General features: G+C 40.2%; 1 protein-coding gene across 1 annotated transcript; it reads right to left on the reverse strand.

The window, feature by feature from the left end:
* Positions 1-825: 825 nt before the first annotated feature.
* LOC121416940 (zinc finger protein 501-like) lies at positions 826-9895 on the reverse strand. The gene is made up of 3 exons (XM_041610470.1): positions 9786-9895; positions 5167-5323; positions 826-3317 (listed from the first exon to the last, which is right to left on the reverse strand). The coding sequence occupies exon 3, from the start codon at positions 2687-2689 to the stop codon at positions 1523-1525; it is 1167 nt and encodes a 388-aa protein (XP_041466404.1). The 5' UTR covers positions 2690-3317; positions 5167-5323; positions 9786-9895; the 3' UTR covers positions 826-1522.
* Between the last annotated feature and the right edge of the window lie 7900 nt (positions 9896-17795).

Raw genomic sequence — 17795 nt, forward strand, 5'->3', positions numbered from 1 at the left:
CATTTACCTTTAAGTCTGGCCTGGTTTCCAACCCACAATGCTACATGCTCACTAGTGTGGTAAATTGCCAATTTGTCCACTCACCACATGGTCTACCTTCATTTACTCTAATACCATTCTGTCCATCTACATTTCGTCTAACAACTATTTGGTCTAATAACCATTTGGTCCAATCATCACTTGGTCTATTAAATCACCAATTCGTCTATGACCATTTCGTCTCATAACCAGTTGGTCTCGTATCTAATTTATTTTCAATCATTTTTACCGGAACTTAGTCCAATTAGACCACATAGTATAGGACTAACTGGTTATTGGACCAACTGGTTATTAGATGAAATGATGAGTGGACGAAATGGGACTTAGACCATGTGGATGGTAAATGAACTGATGGTAGACCAAATGATAGTAGTCGAGTTGGCAATTGGACCGAATGAAAATAAACCGTCTTGGTATGTATGTTTCTGTAAATGATAACACACTGATTTGGTACACAATGAATTCATATCGCAAAAATAAATTACTGACCTATCTTACCGGTTACACTTCATAATTCCGAAGATTCATAATTCCAAAGGTTCTTTATTCTGAAACACGTAAATTGCCTATACTCGATGTTCGTTAATCCGAAAACGTAAAAGGGTTCGTTACTCCGAACATTCGTGGCGTTATTCTGAAGGTTCGATAATCTGAAAATGAAATAAGGTTCGATGTTCCAAAGATTCGTTAATCCGAAAACGAAATAAGGTTCGTTAATCATTTTCATTTTCGGACTAACGAACCTTCGGAATTACAAACCTCATTTCGTTTCTGGACTAACAAACCTTCGGAAATACGAACCTTCGGAATATCCGAACCTTCGGAATATCCAACCAAGCTTTGGAATTACGAATGTATGCGATGTTATCAAGCAGTTAAAAAGAAAGCATTATCCCTCTCAACATTTCTTAGTTGCTTTCAATGGGTAAAACTTCTTCCCTGTAGATGTATATAGTACAGTTGTGCTCAAAAGTGAAGCCCACTAGATAACGCACTCCTTCATGATGAGAGTTGAGTGTAGGCAACAACACTACCATTTTCGGTGAGCCCACAGGAACAACTATATTGAATGTAACATTTTATCACCTGACTCCAAAATTAAATATCTAAAACGAGGCACAACTTGAACACAACTTGTGCTAATTTTCTGGTGGGAGGGGGTGGCTGGGGTGACTTTGTCTCAGTCACCATTTTTACATATACATGTATATAGATCTCAGTTGGTATTACTTTTATTTTTAAGGTTGACTAAAAAATCAACTATTTTCTGAACAGAGATTGTCATTGTTGAAAATGGATTGCACTCCACGGGACCCATTTCATAATACTTGTAAGAATAACAAATATGGGAGGATGTCCACTTTATTAGGGATGTCAACACTTAAATGTTCAAAACTTTATTATTTTTTTATTTTTCCTCACACTTTTCAACTTGTTCCCAGGGTTTTATTCTCCTTTAGAACATACTATATAAACATTACCATCAAACTCCATCACATTGGAATTTCCTATGTTTTGTGAGCGCGCTGGTTTTGATGAAGCCTTTTCCACATCCACTGCACAAGAATGGTCTCTCGCCACTGTGTATACGCTTGTGAACCACCCGATCGCTGCTAGTACGGAAAGCTTTCCCGCAGACGTCACAGGCATACGGTTTGCTGCCAGTATGCAGCCGGACGTGTTGCTTGAGGCGAGTGCTGGAGTTGAACGTCTTCATGCAGTAGTTACAGGCGAAGGGGCGCTCCCCAGTGTGCAGACGTCGGTGCTGGATGAGAGATGCGCGATGCTGGAGCTCCTTCCCGCATATGTCGCAGGTGAACTTTAACCCAAGGTGGAGGCGTTCGTGGGCACGGAGGTTGGACTTGACGTTGAAGCGCATCCCGCACTGCTCGCACTGGAAAGGTTTCTCTTTCGTGTGGATGATGGCGTGGCGTTTCAGGTGCGTATCTTGGAGGAACGTCTTCCCGCATTCCTTGCAGTGGTATGGACGGAGGCCTGTGTGGATTAGCTGGTGCCGAATCAGAATCGGTCGTCTCGTGAACGACTTGTTACAGACGGAGCACGTGAAAGGTCGTTCCCCGGTATGGACGCGCATGTGCGCCTTCAGATCTGCATTCTGCGTGAAGGACTTGCCGCACTGCTCGCACTTAAAAGGACGGTAACCCGTGTGAAAGCGCTCGTGGGCACACACGTGGGACCTATGCCGGAAAGTCCTCGGGCAATACTTGCACGTATAAGGTCGGGAATTGGAATGAATCCTCTCGTGGTTTGCCAGCCCTTCCTTGCGGGAAAATGTTTTCCCGCACTCGTCGCATTCAAACGGCTTCAGTCCCGCATGGCCGTTTTCGTGTCTTGTCCTGTTGGCCTCGTTGGCAAATTTCTTCTGGCATTGCTGACAAGGGAATGGCTTCTCGCCTGTATGGACTCTCTTATGTCTCTTCAGGTTAGTGTGAATAGAAAAATCCACCCCACAAACATTGCAATGAGAAGATTTCTTCTTAACTTTTCTAACAACCTTTGGCTTTTTTGGAGTGACCTTCACGTCAGGTTCGCGACAGCAAGGGCAAACGGACTTGTGGATGGACTTCCGCTTTACCCTAGAAGTTCCTGTGACTGTTAATTGGGTATTGCTACTACGCGTTATAATCATGATTGACCCGTAATGCAAAATGTATGTACTTCCTTCAAAATGGTAAACAGCTGTTGTCAAACAAAACAATGTCAAAATTTATAAAAGACACAATAAAATCAATATTCAATGGCAATTGATAGTACTATAACTAAATAAGCAGATTATTCTCAATAGTACGATATTACAAGTAAACAAGCGGTATAAATGCAAATTGACAATACCATAGTACTGAACGTTTCACTTTTCCTTGTGAATTGCTACATTCTTCAAATCAAAATGAAAATTTCATACAGAATTGTAGTCTTAAATATGCAAGCTGTCGTTGGTTGATATTATTCAAAATTCTGCAGCAGCAGTGTCGCAAGGATGCCTGGCTCACTCACTAGACTGTAATACTTGTACAGAGTGGATCGTGATCAACACAATACCCATTTATAGATTCGCAGTCCGCAAAGGTGGAAATTCTTGTCTTGAGATTTCTGCGATCCGTTGGAGGGACCGAGGGAAACTGTGGGGGTACTTTGCAATTCTCTTTGGCTGGAATGTTGCGGAGAGGTTACCATAAGTTTGCTGATAGTAATGATCATCAAAAGCAGTCATAACAGGACAAGATGAACCTTTAGTTCAGCTGCAATCAGATTCCCATCTGCAGAAAAGACATACAGAATACACAATGTGTGTTAAAGGGGAATCCAGCCTTGGCCATAAAATGGTGTGTTGGGAAGGAGAAAAATAAATCAAACAGAATGGTGAAAGTTTGAAAGAAATCGGACAAGCAATAAGAAAGTTATTGCTGTTTTAAAATTGAGATCACTAATACTATGTAGATTTCAAATTGGCAACTGGGTAAGTAAATTATGACAAGAAGCAAGGACAACTTTCCCATAGGCCATGTACTTTATTATCAGGGATTTGTGGTTTTCTCCCAAGTACCCATTACCCTGGGGCTGTAATCTCAATATAACCCAGGTAGTATATTGTTTTATGTCCTCATGACAGAAAAATATAATTTGAAATAAAACTTTTGGGAAAAATGATAATTTAGCCATAATATGCATTGGAGTACATGGAAGAGTAGTCCTTGCCTTACATCACTATGACATCCCATATGTGGCCAATTTGAAGTCTCCATGGGTATAGTGATTACCAATATTTACAACTTTTAAAAATTCTTAACTTTCTTGTTGTTTGTCCAATATTGTTCAAATTTTCAGCTATCAACTTGTCTGATTTTTCTTTTCCTTATAAAAACAAGTTTTTATTTGGGTTGGATTCCCCTTTAATATCTTGACAGCTTCACCTACAACTGGTTATTTTTGTAATCTTATTTCATCTAATGTTGCATTGGGTGGTCAACACGGACATGGTGATCATGTTTTGTGTGCTCCGGCTACACTTCATCAGGTGATACAGATAACATTGCAAGTGGTGGTATACACCCTGCGGATGAGTCAACGTGCTAGGCAACCTCCACTAGCACTGTATCACCTGAATGAAATGTAGCAGTAGCACAGAAAAGGTTGTGATCACCATATCCATTCCAAGTATCATTATCCTCAATAAATATCTTTAGCCTGGTTAATAAAATCATAATAGCACAGATTAGTCCGACAGTAGATACAAAATGCAAAAAAATGAGATCTACAGGGAAAAAACGGTGCCCTGCAAAAAACATTGTCCGTAGACAAAATGCTTTATCAATATAATGCAACATTATAGGAATTTCTTTGGAAAACAAAATATATTCCTAATGTCTAAGCTTTTGGCATCATTTTGAATCCTGATATTAGGACAGAAAAGTTTTTAAATATCCCAAGGGAATAATATTTGAGTATTTGTGTCAATGATACTATCCATTCCAATATTTGGAACCAATTCACTTAGAATTTGGTAGAAATTGATGCAGCAGAGGAATTAACAGAACCTACCTTATATCAAGTTTACAAATTCATCTTTTCTATAAAGCAAAACAAGGGCATTAGCACAGCACACCAATAATTAGAAATGCCCCGGATATGTCCATACTGACAAAATTATATTACCTACATCTCTAGATATGGGAGATAGTGAGATCTGATCCATTTTTTCCAAAGAGATAAAATTGATATCGAAAACCGCCCTGGTACAGCAAAGGTTAAAAAGTATGATAAAAAATCACCATAACCAGATGCGTGTTTCATGAAGCTATTCATTACAAATGACTTTAAGCTAAACTGGTGACCATTTCTTGAGCTATGTGATAGATGTAGTTGACTTCCTACCTAAGAACATGTTCCAGTCTTATGTCATGCATAACTTTAAGAACAGCTTTATGAAACACCCACCAAGGCCCCAGAAGAAAAAGATCAGCGATTAATCGCTAAATGAAACGGCCTATCAAGAACATCCTTGCATGCACATTTTGCTCAGCTGAATGACTAGGAACCAATCAGAATTGTTATTATTAATCACTAACCTTTGTGTTTTGGACCCAGGTCTATTGAAGAAGTACTTACCGAGGTCTAACATCCACTACTGGGTGGACAATGCACACATGTAGAACAGCAGGAAGGCCTCGGTGGAAGAACTGTAGTTCACTGCAAGCCAAGTTCATTCCTAACATATTAGTCTCTAAACTGATGCATCTTACAAAATCTATTGTTCAAGAGATTTCTGCAAAAAGGTAAAGAAGAAATGGAAATTGATTGGTCAAGTTGATCAGCTCTGAGACGTATAACAATGGGAAGATGAGGGGGGTACAAAGCTACTTTGAAACAATTTTAAAAAAACAATAAAACCTATGATAGTTCGGCACAGGTTCAGTTTGAATATTAGAACTTGTCTCATCGCCCTTTCACCTGGTAAAAAATCGCAATTCATGGTTAGAAAGTGGTAACATGGACGTGATTTACTGGTGCGTTCATACATTTTTGTCTCAATATTAGCCTAGGCCCTCCTACCCATTCTCACCAAACCCGTAGTCAATTCGATTTTAACATACATGTACATGTATGCCTTCCGTTAAAAAAAACACTATGTATTCAGGTCCCAAGTTATGGAAATCCCTTCCCTCTACACTTAAAACCAGTTTATCCCTTATGGTAATAGTTTTCAACTTTAGTACAAAGAAATTCTGTTCACCTTGTTCCCACTCAATATTCAATAACTAAGTAACTGCAACATGACTATAATGTCTATATTTGCCTTCCTCTTCATGTATTCTCACTAATTTCACCTGTCAATTTTCTGTAACTCTCCACACATGTTAGTCCTCAACCTTCTTTCAATCATTTTTTCTAGAAAGGTTCCCAAACACTTCATTTCCACTTATTTTTTTCAAATGTAAGTTGGTTTTTTTTGTCTCTGTATGTTCTAATTTGCAGACCAGCCTTCTCTTTCTTTACTGGGCTGGAACTTCTAAGATCCAACAGGTCTTTAAAGCCTGTTTTGTACATTATTTTACAGTATTATGATTTTTGTTACTTTGTATTGTTCTTTCTTGCCATTATGTAATTTCTTATTTACCTGTATAGGCCTACAAGTCTTTATTTTCATTGAGTGTTATAAAATAGGTGTATTATTTCTAGCATAGCGATTGGCCAATACGCATCACATGACATCCAACTTTTTTGTGCATGCACGGCAGTGCAAAAGGTGCGCAACGAAAATTGACATTGCACGCTAAGGCAGACCAGTGCGGTAAAAGTCCTGGGAGAAGTCCAACAAAACAGTACTGTAACTTTTTAAGAATTTGTTTCTGTGCTGCTATTTTATAAACAAATAATGCACTTGCTCTGTCGTGCGTAAAGAAAAGTCAATGCAGAGAAAAATTGGTTTCTTCAGATGGTGCACACTGGGCACTCGCCGCCAGTGGCTTGTGCACAGCTTAACACCTATCTAAAGAAACCTTGCATGCTCTGCATTTCCACTAAAGCACTCGGCTGCATGAATTATTTGTATAAAAATAGATGAATTAAAAAAAAGGTCCTCCAAGTCCACGCAGTCCCCTTGTCTGCGCACATGTGTATCTGCGCCATTCTAGACAAAGATGCACACTGAACACAAGTTTTACACTGCAATAAATAGACTCACAACACAATGGAAGGGGAGGCAGCATAGCTCAGTGGGTTAGAGCGCATGTTTCAGATAAGGTCGTAGATCTCAATGTGAGGGGTTCGAGACATGCTCATGCCGAAATGCGTCTAACAAAAAAATCTGACGCTCTGTGTCGTGTGTTCGCGTGCCTCACCACTGTATCTAACCCAGGGAACTCTTGCCCGCATAGCGGGCGGGATCCCAGGACCTTACCGTGTAACTGACCATACTCAAGGGACTAGCGTGAAGTATGGTCAAAATAATTCTCCAAATAAATAGTTAAAATAGAAATTAAGCACTTACCACGATATGGATGAAGGTCTAATGAGTGGCAGTTTCCTGACATCTGGGCACAAACTGGAACCTCAAAAAAACTAAAATTTCTCTCCTTCTACCCCAGTCTCGATTGGCCTTTTTGTTACGATTCATCACAAAAATGGCCGATCGAGACGGGGTAGAAGGAGAGAACTTTTCATTTTTGGGGGGTTCCAGTTTGTGCCCAGATGTCAGGAAACTGCCACTCGTTAGACTTTCATCCATATAATCGTGGTAAGTGCTTAATTTCTATTTTAACTATTTATTCGGAGAATTATTTTGACCATACTTCACGCTAGTCCCGTAAGTATGGTCAATTACACGGTAAGCTCCTGGGCTCCCGCGTAGCGGGCGGGAAAGAGTTCCATGGGTTACACTGTATCCAGTGCAGGTGTGAATACAGTTGGAAAGGATGCAAATGTTGGTCCCGTGTATAGGAGAGTCACAACCTATGCATGTTAAAACCAATACACTATTCATCAAAGAGTAGGGTGTTCATCTAGTGTATTGCACCTGCACTGCTGCAGGTCCTGGCAAAATTCAGGTCAAGTCAATTTTTACATTCGTATGCCATAATAACCAACATAATGATTGTGGGCATTAACGGAAAGACAAGACAAGACTGAATGGTGAAATTGAAAAAACAATGAATTTCACTTCAGGCAATTCATATATGACGCCGGCCTCGAAACGAAAATCCCAGAATTGTGTGTAAAGTGCATGGGTGCACAGACATGATGAGGCACCATTGTTTTTCAATCATCATGATCATGGCAATCTAAAAACATGACTGGCCGAGTTTTTCGAACAAAATCAAAGGCCAGGGTCTAATTTGTAAAATGTTAATTATCTGACTATACTATACCGTAATCTCAACATTAGATTTTCTGCCCTTAACCCTATCTAGGCCGGGGTATTTTGGGAGTTCATATGGCCGGGGGGGGGCCTCCCAGGCCCCCCCCTAAGATCTCGGCCGTCGACTGCGCGATCGCGCCGAAAATTGGCATGCTGGTTGCCTGGGACATAATCTCCAAGATTGTATAGTAATTTTTTTCGTGCGAGTCGCTATTAAGTGATTATGCTAATTTATGCGTAATTAGTATGCGAAATCATACTTTTTCCTCTAACTCCCTAAATAAAGCTCCAAATGTACTAATTTTTGGTATAGAAACTCTTTGTGGTGTTCTTAGCAAGTGTACATGAAAAAAATTGCGATATCAAATCATTTTCTTATGTATTTTATTGTTTTTTGCAATTTCTTATGTATTTCTTTGTTTTTTGACCTTTTGTTTTTCATTGTTTTTTCAATGAAATTTGTTGGGGACTCTTCTGTGATCATAAAAAGCATAAAATAAATACATTTAGAGCAGCAAAACTAAAAATAATCATACATTTATGAATTTTGGTTGAAAACACAATTTGCATTGACTTTGTACACGAAATCACGTTTTTGAGCAATTTTCGGTCTGACATGCACTTACATAATGTTGCGTAATTTCGGAACCACGTACCCGGAGGACGCAAAGTTGGTCTCAAAAGTTGCGCAAGACTTGAAAGTAAAAAGTCAGCAAGTGGCGCGGTCAAAAAATTTCGCGCGGCGAAAATATTGCGCGATTTGTTGAGGGGGGGGCCTCCGAGGCCCCCCCCCCGGCCTAGATAGGGTTAAGTCTTAAACTATACTTATCAATATCATCAATTCATCATTCATGTCAATTGTCATCAAAAGAATATAAATCTAACGTTAGGATTCCAGCCTAGGCCAGGGAACATTATCAAATACAAATTTCTGAAATAAAATAAAAAAGGCATTATCGTGATAAAGGGAACCACCGTTCACTTCATACAGCAGCACTTTATTCAGTCACATGCATGGTTCCCTATTTCCACCTCCATTCACTTTGTACACAAGTCAATAGAGGCGCACGGCCAATATGGGAGACTCTCTCCAATAGGAGAGACAATCTCCCACATTGGAGACTTGCTTTGCAAAAGGACAAAAGAAACAACACCAACAAAAGCATGATTTTTTCCACCAAAAATTTTGTCTCACTGAGGTCAGAAGCCCATTTGTTTTGTGTGTGATTGACAACAAAAATCCTTATCAAAACAAAAGTAGGCGGTGAACTTTTAAAGTAGACGGTGAAAAGGGGTAATTTGTCTTGTCATGAGGAATCTGCTTATCACATTTTTATTTGCCGCCAAGGTAATCCTTTTGCCCCAAATGTAAACAAAGGAAATTAGTCTCCAAAACTGGAGACTGTCTCTGAAATTGGATACCCAATTTTTTTACAAAAGTCTCTGATATTGGAGATAATTTCCCACATTGGAGACAGTCTCCAATATTGGCCGTGCACCTCAGGCTCTACTGTAAGTGCGCGTATGCAAATCTACGAGTGGTTCCCAAAATCAAAACCACGACTTGGCCAAATAAAATCATGTTCAATCTTATCTTAGAAGGTTGGGTGCATAGACATGGCCATGGGACCCCCTTTCAATGTAGCATACGTTGGGTGACAATTAACCCAGGGAGCTCCGGCCCGCAAAGCGGACCGGAGCTCCCTGATCCCTGGCCTGGGTTAGGGGACAATGTGTGGTTCCCATACACAGATTTTCGTGTTGGTACTTCAAACTACGATCATCATAACGTTAGGTTGTACCGTAGATTATCAGAATACCGTTTTCTTTTTTTTTTCAATATGGAATTCTTGCCTAGAGTTCGACTCACCTTTAGAATACAGCCATCCGATTAGAACCTTCCACATTTCTTCCCTTTCCTTATTATGTCGAGGCGTGTTTTGCATGACATTGACATTGTCGGCTCGCGTTTTCGTCCATAAACATGACAGCTGTAGCTAGCGCTGGGATGGGTCGGGGTCAAGGGGGCTGCACATGGGGGTGGGGGTGATCGGAGAGAGAGGCCTAGCGCCTGGAAGGGTGTTACCAAGGGCGTCGGAAGCGGGGGGGGGGGCACTTGCCCCCCCCCCCCCAAATAAAAATTTTTTGGAGGGCAAAACGAGAGTTCCACCCCCCCAATGTGCCCCCCTGAAAGTAGAAAAATGATAAATTATTTAAGGACAAAAGCAAACGAAGGCACTTTTCTGCCTGAAAATTGTCATTTCCATTGTCAAAAATGAAAAAAAAATTGCCCCTGACGGGGCAAATACATTATCATAGTAAGCCTCGCGTCTTTCGACGAACAGTTCCTCTGATCTGTGAAACATACCTTTGATAAGCCCCTTTCCATCTTATAACAGTGTGATAACGTTTAACCTTTTAATGAATACATTTCAGACTAAAAGCGAATGGCAAATTGATAGTGGTCCACCAATGACTAGGTTTATGATAACGCGCGTGAACACTAGTTACTCGAGCAACATAATTATGGAATCTATGTCATAGCTGTCAAGCCCAGAAATCATAACATCTCGAGAAACTTGTTTCAATTATTTCATTTTCAATTAAATATAAATTGAGTTAATACAGTGCTAACAAGTCAGTGCCTAAAAAATATACCAAGGTCATTTCAACTCGATATAGACATGCCATCAGAAAATTACAGGCAGAATAATCGTGTGTAGAGGAATATAATTAATCATTTGTGAAAATGGTGAATCCCACTCGAAGCAACTTGAGATAATGTTTAGACATGAAAAAAATAGAATCATCTGTGAAAGTTTCTTCTTGACCGGACTCATATTATCCGAGATATGAATAAAAATGTAACTAAAGAATATAAAAGAAAAAATAAGCGTTACAGTACTGCTCTACTATAAAAAAAATCTTAAGATATTTTCATAGCCCCGTATTTTCCTCTATTCCTTTTCATTGGCATAATTGGAAGGCGTTTTGTTTGATACTATTTCAGCTCATATGATATAGCACTTATGTATTTTAGATTCCAAAACTTCTTCCCATTACCTGTTACTAATCAGATCGAGATGGCAGCTATGTTCTCTGGTTCATCCCAGCTTTTGTTATTCATGGACGTTTGCAAAAATAGAAAAAACAATCCGGGAGTGGGTGGGGCTGCAAGACCTAAATTTTCGGAGAAACTTAAGAGCGAGGGGTTTGTGATGGGGCAGCTTAAACATTTTCTAGAATAAAATTGAAGGATTTCGTGCACACTTTTGGTGAATTTTGTGAATTTTGCCCTCTCGATCGGCGGCCCCCGGCTGCGTACGGTCATGTTGGTCATCTTAAAGTCTTTAAAATGCCTATATTACATTGGTTTGAAACAATTTCGTTTGCAATAAGGCTCGTAATTTGCTGGAACTGCGACACTGATCATGATAAACACTACTCTGGGTCAGAAGGGAGGAAACAGAAGGAGCAAAAAAAAAAAACCCAAGACTGTTTAATTCTCAAGAAACGCAACTTTTATACTCCATTTTTACACAAAGTCCTTACCGGGGGAGGGGGGTCTCACAGCCTCTCCCGCTCGATCCCTTCGGTATCTCACACTGTCAAAAATATTGTGCCCCCTTTGGGATTTTTGCCCCCCCCCCCCCAAACTGAAAGTGTTCCGGCGCGCCTGGGTGTTACAACCTAGGAGTAATGATAATCTATCTCACCTTTCCCAGAATCTTAAGGATATGGATCAATCGAGGTGGATAAATTAAAGCTTTTACCATGGAAGCTCCTAATTGATTTTGTACCTCTTTGCATGGGGGGGTCGGGGACATCCCGATAGACCGCGGGTCCGATAGACCGCGGGTCCTATAGACCGCGGGTCCGATAGTCCGCGGGTCCGATAGACCGCGGGTCCGTTAGACCGCGGGTCCGATAGACCGCGGGTCCGTTAGACCGCGGGTCCGATAGACCGCGGGTCCGATAGTCCGCAGTGCGTGTAAAATTATGATCAGATATATCAAATGTCATCGAGAGGTCCAAAGGTCAAATAATACGAGACCATGGGGTTCTATCAGGTGAGGATCCATGGGGGGGCGAGGGGAAACTGCCTCACGCACCCCCCCCCCCCCCCGCTCAAAAAAAGAGGGGGAGAGGGGAAAAGGAGAGTAAAAAGAGAGAGGAAGATGGAAAAAGAAGATAATAGAAAAGAGAGTAAGAGGGGAAAGGAAAGACAAAGAAAAAGGGAGAAGAACAGGGGGAAAGAAGAGAAAAAAGAGAGGAGGGAAAAGGAAGAGAAGAAAAGAAAGCTAGGAGAAAGGAAAAGGAGGAAAAAGAAGAAGAAAAAAAAGAGGAAAAGAAGAATATTTAAATAGAGAGGAAGATGGGAAGAAAGATAAGAAAAAAAAGAGATAGAGGAAGAGGGGAAAAGAAGAGAATAAAAAGAGAGAGAGTGGAAGGGGGGGGAGAGAAGGAAAAAATTAAGAGAAAAAAGGGGAAAGGAAAGAAAATGAAAGAGGGATAAGTAATGGGGGAAAGAGAAAAAAAGAGGAAGAGGGAAAAGAAAGAAAAGAAAAGAAAGGAAAAGAAGAAAAAAAATAGGAAGAGAATTATATTAAAAAGAGAGAAAGATGGGAAGAAAGATAAGAAAAGGAGAGATGGAAATAAATGTCGAATGTCCCATTGGGGGATTTGAAATCTCATCTTTTTAGGTTGGAATATCAAAAAATTTCAGTTTAATCGTTGAAATATGTATCGTCTTGATGACTAACTTTTCGACCAGTCCATATTATTCAACATTTCTGCTCGCGAATCGCGCTCATGGTAATTATCTAGTTACATACGCGTCCTGTTCAGGTTCTCAAACGTTGCCCAGAATGTTAAATTTTCAGGACAATATACATGAAATTTAAGTTTTAGCTTGCATATGGCTTATGAGATTATAACACATTTATGTTGCTTATAAAGTAAATCTAGGAAATGACTGTTAGGACATGGGCGTTTGCCCCCCAACAAAAAAGAGAGAATCAAAGCTAAGAAAAAATAGAGAGAAAAGGAAAGGGATTAGGATGAAATATACTATTATTTTCCAAATATTATGTCAAAAAATCTATCACAACCTTGTATTTTTGTAATAAAAGTGTCAACATATTTGCTTGCTCGCTTCGCTCACTGCCAACTTCTTATTAATTTTATGTGATACGCCATATCGAGCCCCCTCGAAATTGTTGGCTCATTACGGCACTTGGACAAATCTACTTTGAGCTGCCGATCGGGGAAAATATGGGTGAAAAAAATGGCCCCTCCCCCTATTGGCGGAAGCTGGGTCCGCCCCTGACTTAGGCTTTCAAGATAAAATACAGGAAATTTCTTTTAAAAAAAATCAGATCGCGCTTCGCGTTCTCATTATTTATTTAGGCCTTGTGAGATACCTCAATGTGTTTTCAAGAATAAAATCTCAGATTTTCTTTAACGTCTACCCCCTCATTTCATTTATTTTTATATCTTGGTGCCTTCGCCCCCCCCCCTGCACCCATGCTGAATAAATACGCCACTGATGAGGATAATTAGTCGAGATTGCATATTTCCTAGAGGTTATCATTGATAATATTGAAGGGTATACTAAAACAACAGTACAGAAACTACAGCTCCCGTTCACAATATTCTAGTAGGGCCTACTCTGGTGAGAAGTTAAACCAAATTGAACCCCCCCCCCCCCAATCACTTGTGCTTCGCGCTCCCATTGATATTACATCATGGGCGGAAATCCCAGGGGGGACGTGTCCCACCTACTCAAAAGAGTAGGGGGGACACAATATCAAATGTCCCCCTACTATTTTGGTCTTTGATAATCATAGAAATACATCATTCTAAATCGAAATAAAGCATGTATTCTGGGACGAGATGACCTTACTTAAGCGATGATAACCTTTTTTTTCCCGCCCCTTGTCCCCATAGGCGGATCCAGGGGGCCGAGTTCCCCCCCCCCCTCTTGGCGGAGCAAAAAAAGAAAAAAAAGGAAAGAAAGAAGGAAAAAGGAGGAAAAAGAGAGGAGAATAGGAAGAGAAGGAAGACGAAGGCATAAAATAAGATGAGGGGAAGACTTGGAAAATAAAAAGAATCTTTCGTGCAACTATATAAAACTTTCGCTCGCGCTTCGCGCTCACATTGCCTATTACGTGATTTAAATATCTTGTTCAATATGGAGTTCGAATATCAAGTTTGGAAGTCAATAAACAACACATATTTCACCTCGGAAATCGAACTTTCATTATTTTGTGTAATTTAAAATTGGTTTTTAAAAAATGCTCTGTAAAAATGTCAATTTTATGGTTTGAATGTTAACATTTGCTGCTTGCACTTCGCGCTCGCAAATTTTGATTTATCAGGTACCTATATTTTCGTGTATTCCATAAAGTTTTCAAAATATCCCTTTTCTGGTCTGATTGTCATTGTTAAGCCTCATCAGCTGGAGCGCTGCACGCTCGCATTTTGATTGGCGAGTTATATAAATGTTTCAATATTGTTTATACAACAAAGTACTTAAAATCCCCTTTTCATGACAGTTTATCAAAAATTATAGCTCGCGACTTGCGCTCGCATTAATGGTTAAAAATATATAAACTGATGCATCCTATTCATAATCACAAAAGTGAAATGTCCAGTTTTATGCCATGATATCATCAGATTTCGCGCCCTCATTAGGCATTAAATGAATATCAATTTAATAATTAAATTGTCCCTTTGTTTCATCTCGCGCTTGTCAAGATGAATAGGAAGATAGTCATCATTTTCATATGATGGCATGTCGTAAGGATGTCCCGGTCCTATGTCAAAACTCAAAGTAATAATAATATCAGCTCTTTTTTAAGTGCGGTCCATATCCACCTTACAATTTTTCTACAAAGTGCTAGCATTATAAAGCTGAAATTGACTCTTTTTGGTCAGATCGGACTATCAAAGTTTCATGATTTTCATGATTAAAGTTGTATTTAGAATGCCTAGATTCTAGGTCTAAATATGAAACACGCTCGCGCATGTTTATTCAGATACCCAACTTGTTCTCTAATTTTAATCATTATCTAGTTTCAGATCACAATATCAAAAAAATTCTGCTCGCGCTTTGTGCTCGCATTATTAATGTAGGAAGACGCCATATTACTCATCCTTTTGATGATTTACAAAACATGATCAGAGTGGCCCACTTTTAGGTCTAAATCTCGATTTTTTTTCTCCTCGCGCTTCGCGCTCGCATCAATCGTTAAATTACATAGCTATCCTGTTCACGATTACAAAAACTGATTGAAATTTTCCATTCTTTCTTTAAAAAAGTTCAAAAATGTTCAGCTCGCGCTTCGCGCTCGCATTTTTTGATTGTTGAAATATGTGACGCCTTCATGGCTAAGAGCAAGCAGTCCTTAACAGGTACCACTTTAAAACGTATATTTTTTTTGCTCGCGCTTTGCGCTCGCATTATTAATACTCATATTTTTTTAGGATTTATAAATCATGAATAGAGTGTCTCGTTCAGTAAATATTATAGGACTAAATCTAGAAATTTTCCGCTCGCGCTTCGCGCTTGCTTTTTTTACTCATATACCTATTCTGCTTGAGTTAAAAAAGGTGCTTAGAATTTCCTTTCTTTGGGTGAAAATTTCAAAAAGATTCAGCTCGCGCTTCGCGCTCGCATTATTTGATTGTTAAATGCTATTTTAACAGGTATCTTTTTCATCAGTTCATTTCCCCTCGCGCTTTGCGTTCGTAGTAATTATTAAGTTGCATACATGTCTTTTTCAGGATAACAAACATTGCCCAGAATCAGTTCAAATTTTAGGAAAAAAATACATAAAATTTCCCCAAAAGAAACAAACAAAAATTATCTTCGAGCTGCCGATCGGGGAAAATATGGCTGAAACTAATTTCCGCCCACCCCCCCCCCTCCCTATTGGCGAAGGCTGGAACCGCCCCTGTGTCCCCCTACCTTTTGGTATTTATGTATTCATGGATTTTTTTTTCAAGAACACATTAAAAAGTGGTCTATTTTTTTTTAATGTGATTATAAGATAATTTAAGTTAGCCTGGCCGGGAGGGAGTGGGCGCCATTTTTCGAAAAGTACACATGGGCGCCAAACATCAGGTCAAATTTGCTCCCCCTCCCTCCCCTTGAAATCCCGGATCCGCGCCTGGGTTCTATAACAATAACCCAATTAGGGCAATCACCCCCTGACAACTACTTCAAGGAAAATATTAACCCATATTTTTTACCGCCGGGGACTGTTACCCCCCCCCCCCCCGGAAATTTACTCTCTAGACAATTACCCCAGATAATTATGAAAATAATAATTGTGAAAATGCCTTAACGTGACGACATGGCGTGGTACTTTATCTTACCATGTCTTAATTAATCATTGGCGGCCGAAGGCAAAACATTTAGGGGGATCCACCTGAGATTTTGGGATGGACACAGGTAAAAAATTGACAAGCAAATCAACCAAAATTTTAGGAGGGACCACCAAAATATTTTGACAAGAAAAAAAAGAAGGTTATCAACCAAAATTAGGGGGGGGGGGCAAAAATATTCTCGGGTGGTCTACCTCAATTTAGGGGGGGGACGTAGAAAAGACTAAAAAATTAGGGGGGACCGTCCTCCCACCTCAAATTTAGGGGGAAAGCCCCCCCCCCGCTTCCGCCGCCTATTAAAGTAATTAATAAGTTTATTATTTCGACATAGCGATATATTCTATCTTGTCAAGTCGATATGTCCACATGGCGAGATATGAAGTGTACAAGTCCCGGCAAGAATCCCGATATACCGCCATGTTGACATGTATTATTTAAGTCGACTTGGCAAGATACAATATCTTGCCATGTTGACATATAACGTTTTATAAGTGGACTGACTTGGCAGGATAACGTATCTCGTCATGCGGACATAATAAGCTTATTTAGTCGACATGGCAAGATAAAGTATCTCGCCATGTCGTCAAGTCGATGGCATTTTAGAGGCTCCGTATGGCGTCTAGAGGGCATATTTCCGGGGGGGGGGGGGGGTGTAACAGTCCCCGACGATAAAAATATGGAGATAATATTGTCCTTGAAGTAAATGTCAGGGGGCGATTTGTCCTGTAGGTCATTGTTATAGAACCCCATGGACTTGTATCAATGACCTTTTGACCTCTTGATGACATGGATTTCACTAGGTTGTCCTGATCATAATTTTACACATACCGCGGACTATCGGACCCGCGGTCTATCGGGCCTGCGGTCTATCGGACCCGCGGTTTATCGGACCCGCGGTCTAACGGACCCGCGGACTATCGGACCCGCGGTCTAACGGACCCGCGGTCTATCGGGCTGTAACAGGGGGGTCAGCACTCATTGAAAATTTGTCAAAATATTAAAATTGCATTGCATCTTTAATTGGCACCGCAGCAAGTGTATTTGGCTGAAAAAATCAGTCTCCCTAGTTCGAAATTTGGAATGCCAAGGCTTCCAGAATTTTGTTCTATAGACTCCTATCTTCACATCGGGACATTGGCGGCGGAAGCCCAAAATTTTAGGAGGGGACAACCAAAATCTTTTTGACAAGCAAAAAAAAAAAAAAGTTCTCAACCCAAAAATTTTAGGGGGGACGTAGGAAAATAAATTGACAAGCAAAAAAAAAAAAAAAAAGGTCATCAACAACAAATTTAGGGGAGACCGTCCCCCCCCCCTCCTCAAATTTAGGGGGGACACGTCCCCCCCCCCGCTTTTCCGCTGCCTCTATGCATCGGGATACGTACGTGACTATTTCGACCTCGTATATGAATCTCAGAACGGAGAATTTCTGATTTTTGTGTACAAATTAACGAATAGGCCAAGTTAAAATGAGATTTTTAATGATAATTCA

This window comes from Lytechinus variegatus, chromosome 6, assembly GCF_018143015.1.
Source record: "Lytechinus variegatus isolate NC3 chromosome 6, Lvar_3.0, whole genome shotgun sequence".
NCBI classification, from domain to species: Eukaryota; Metazoa; Echinodermata; class Echinoidea; order Temnopleuroida; family Toxopneustidae; genus Lytechinus; species Lytechinus variegatus.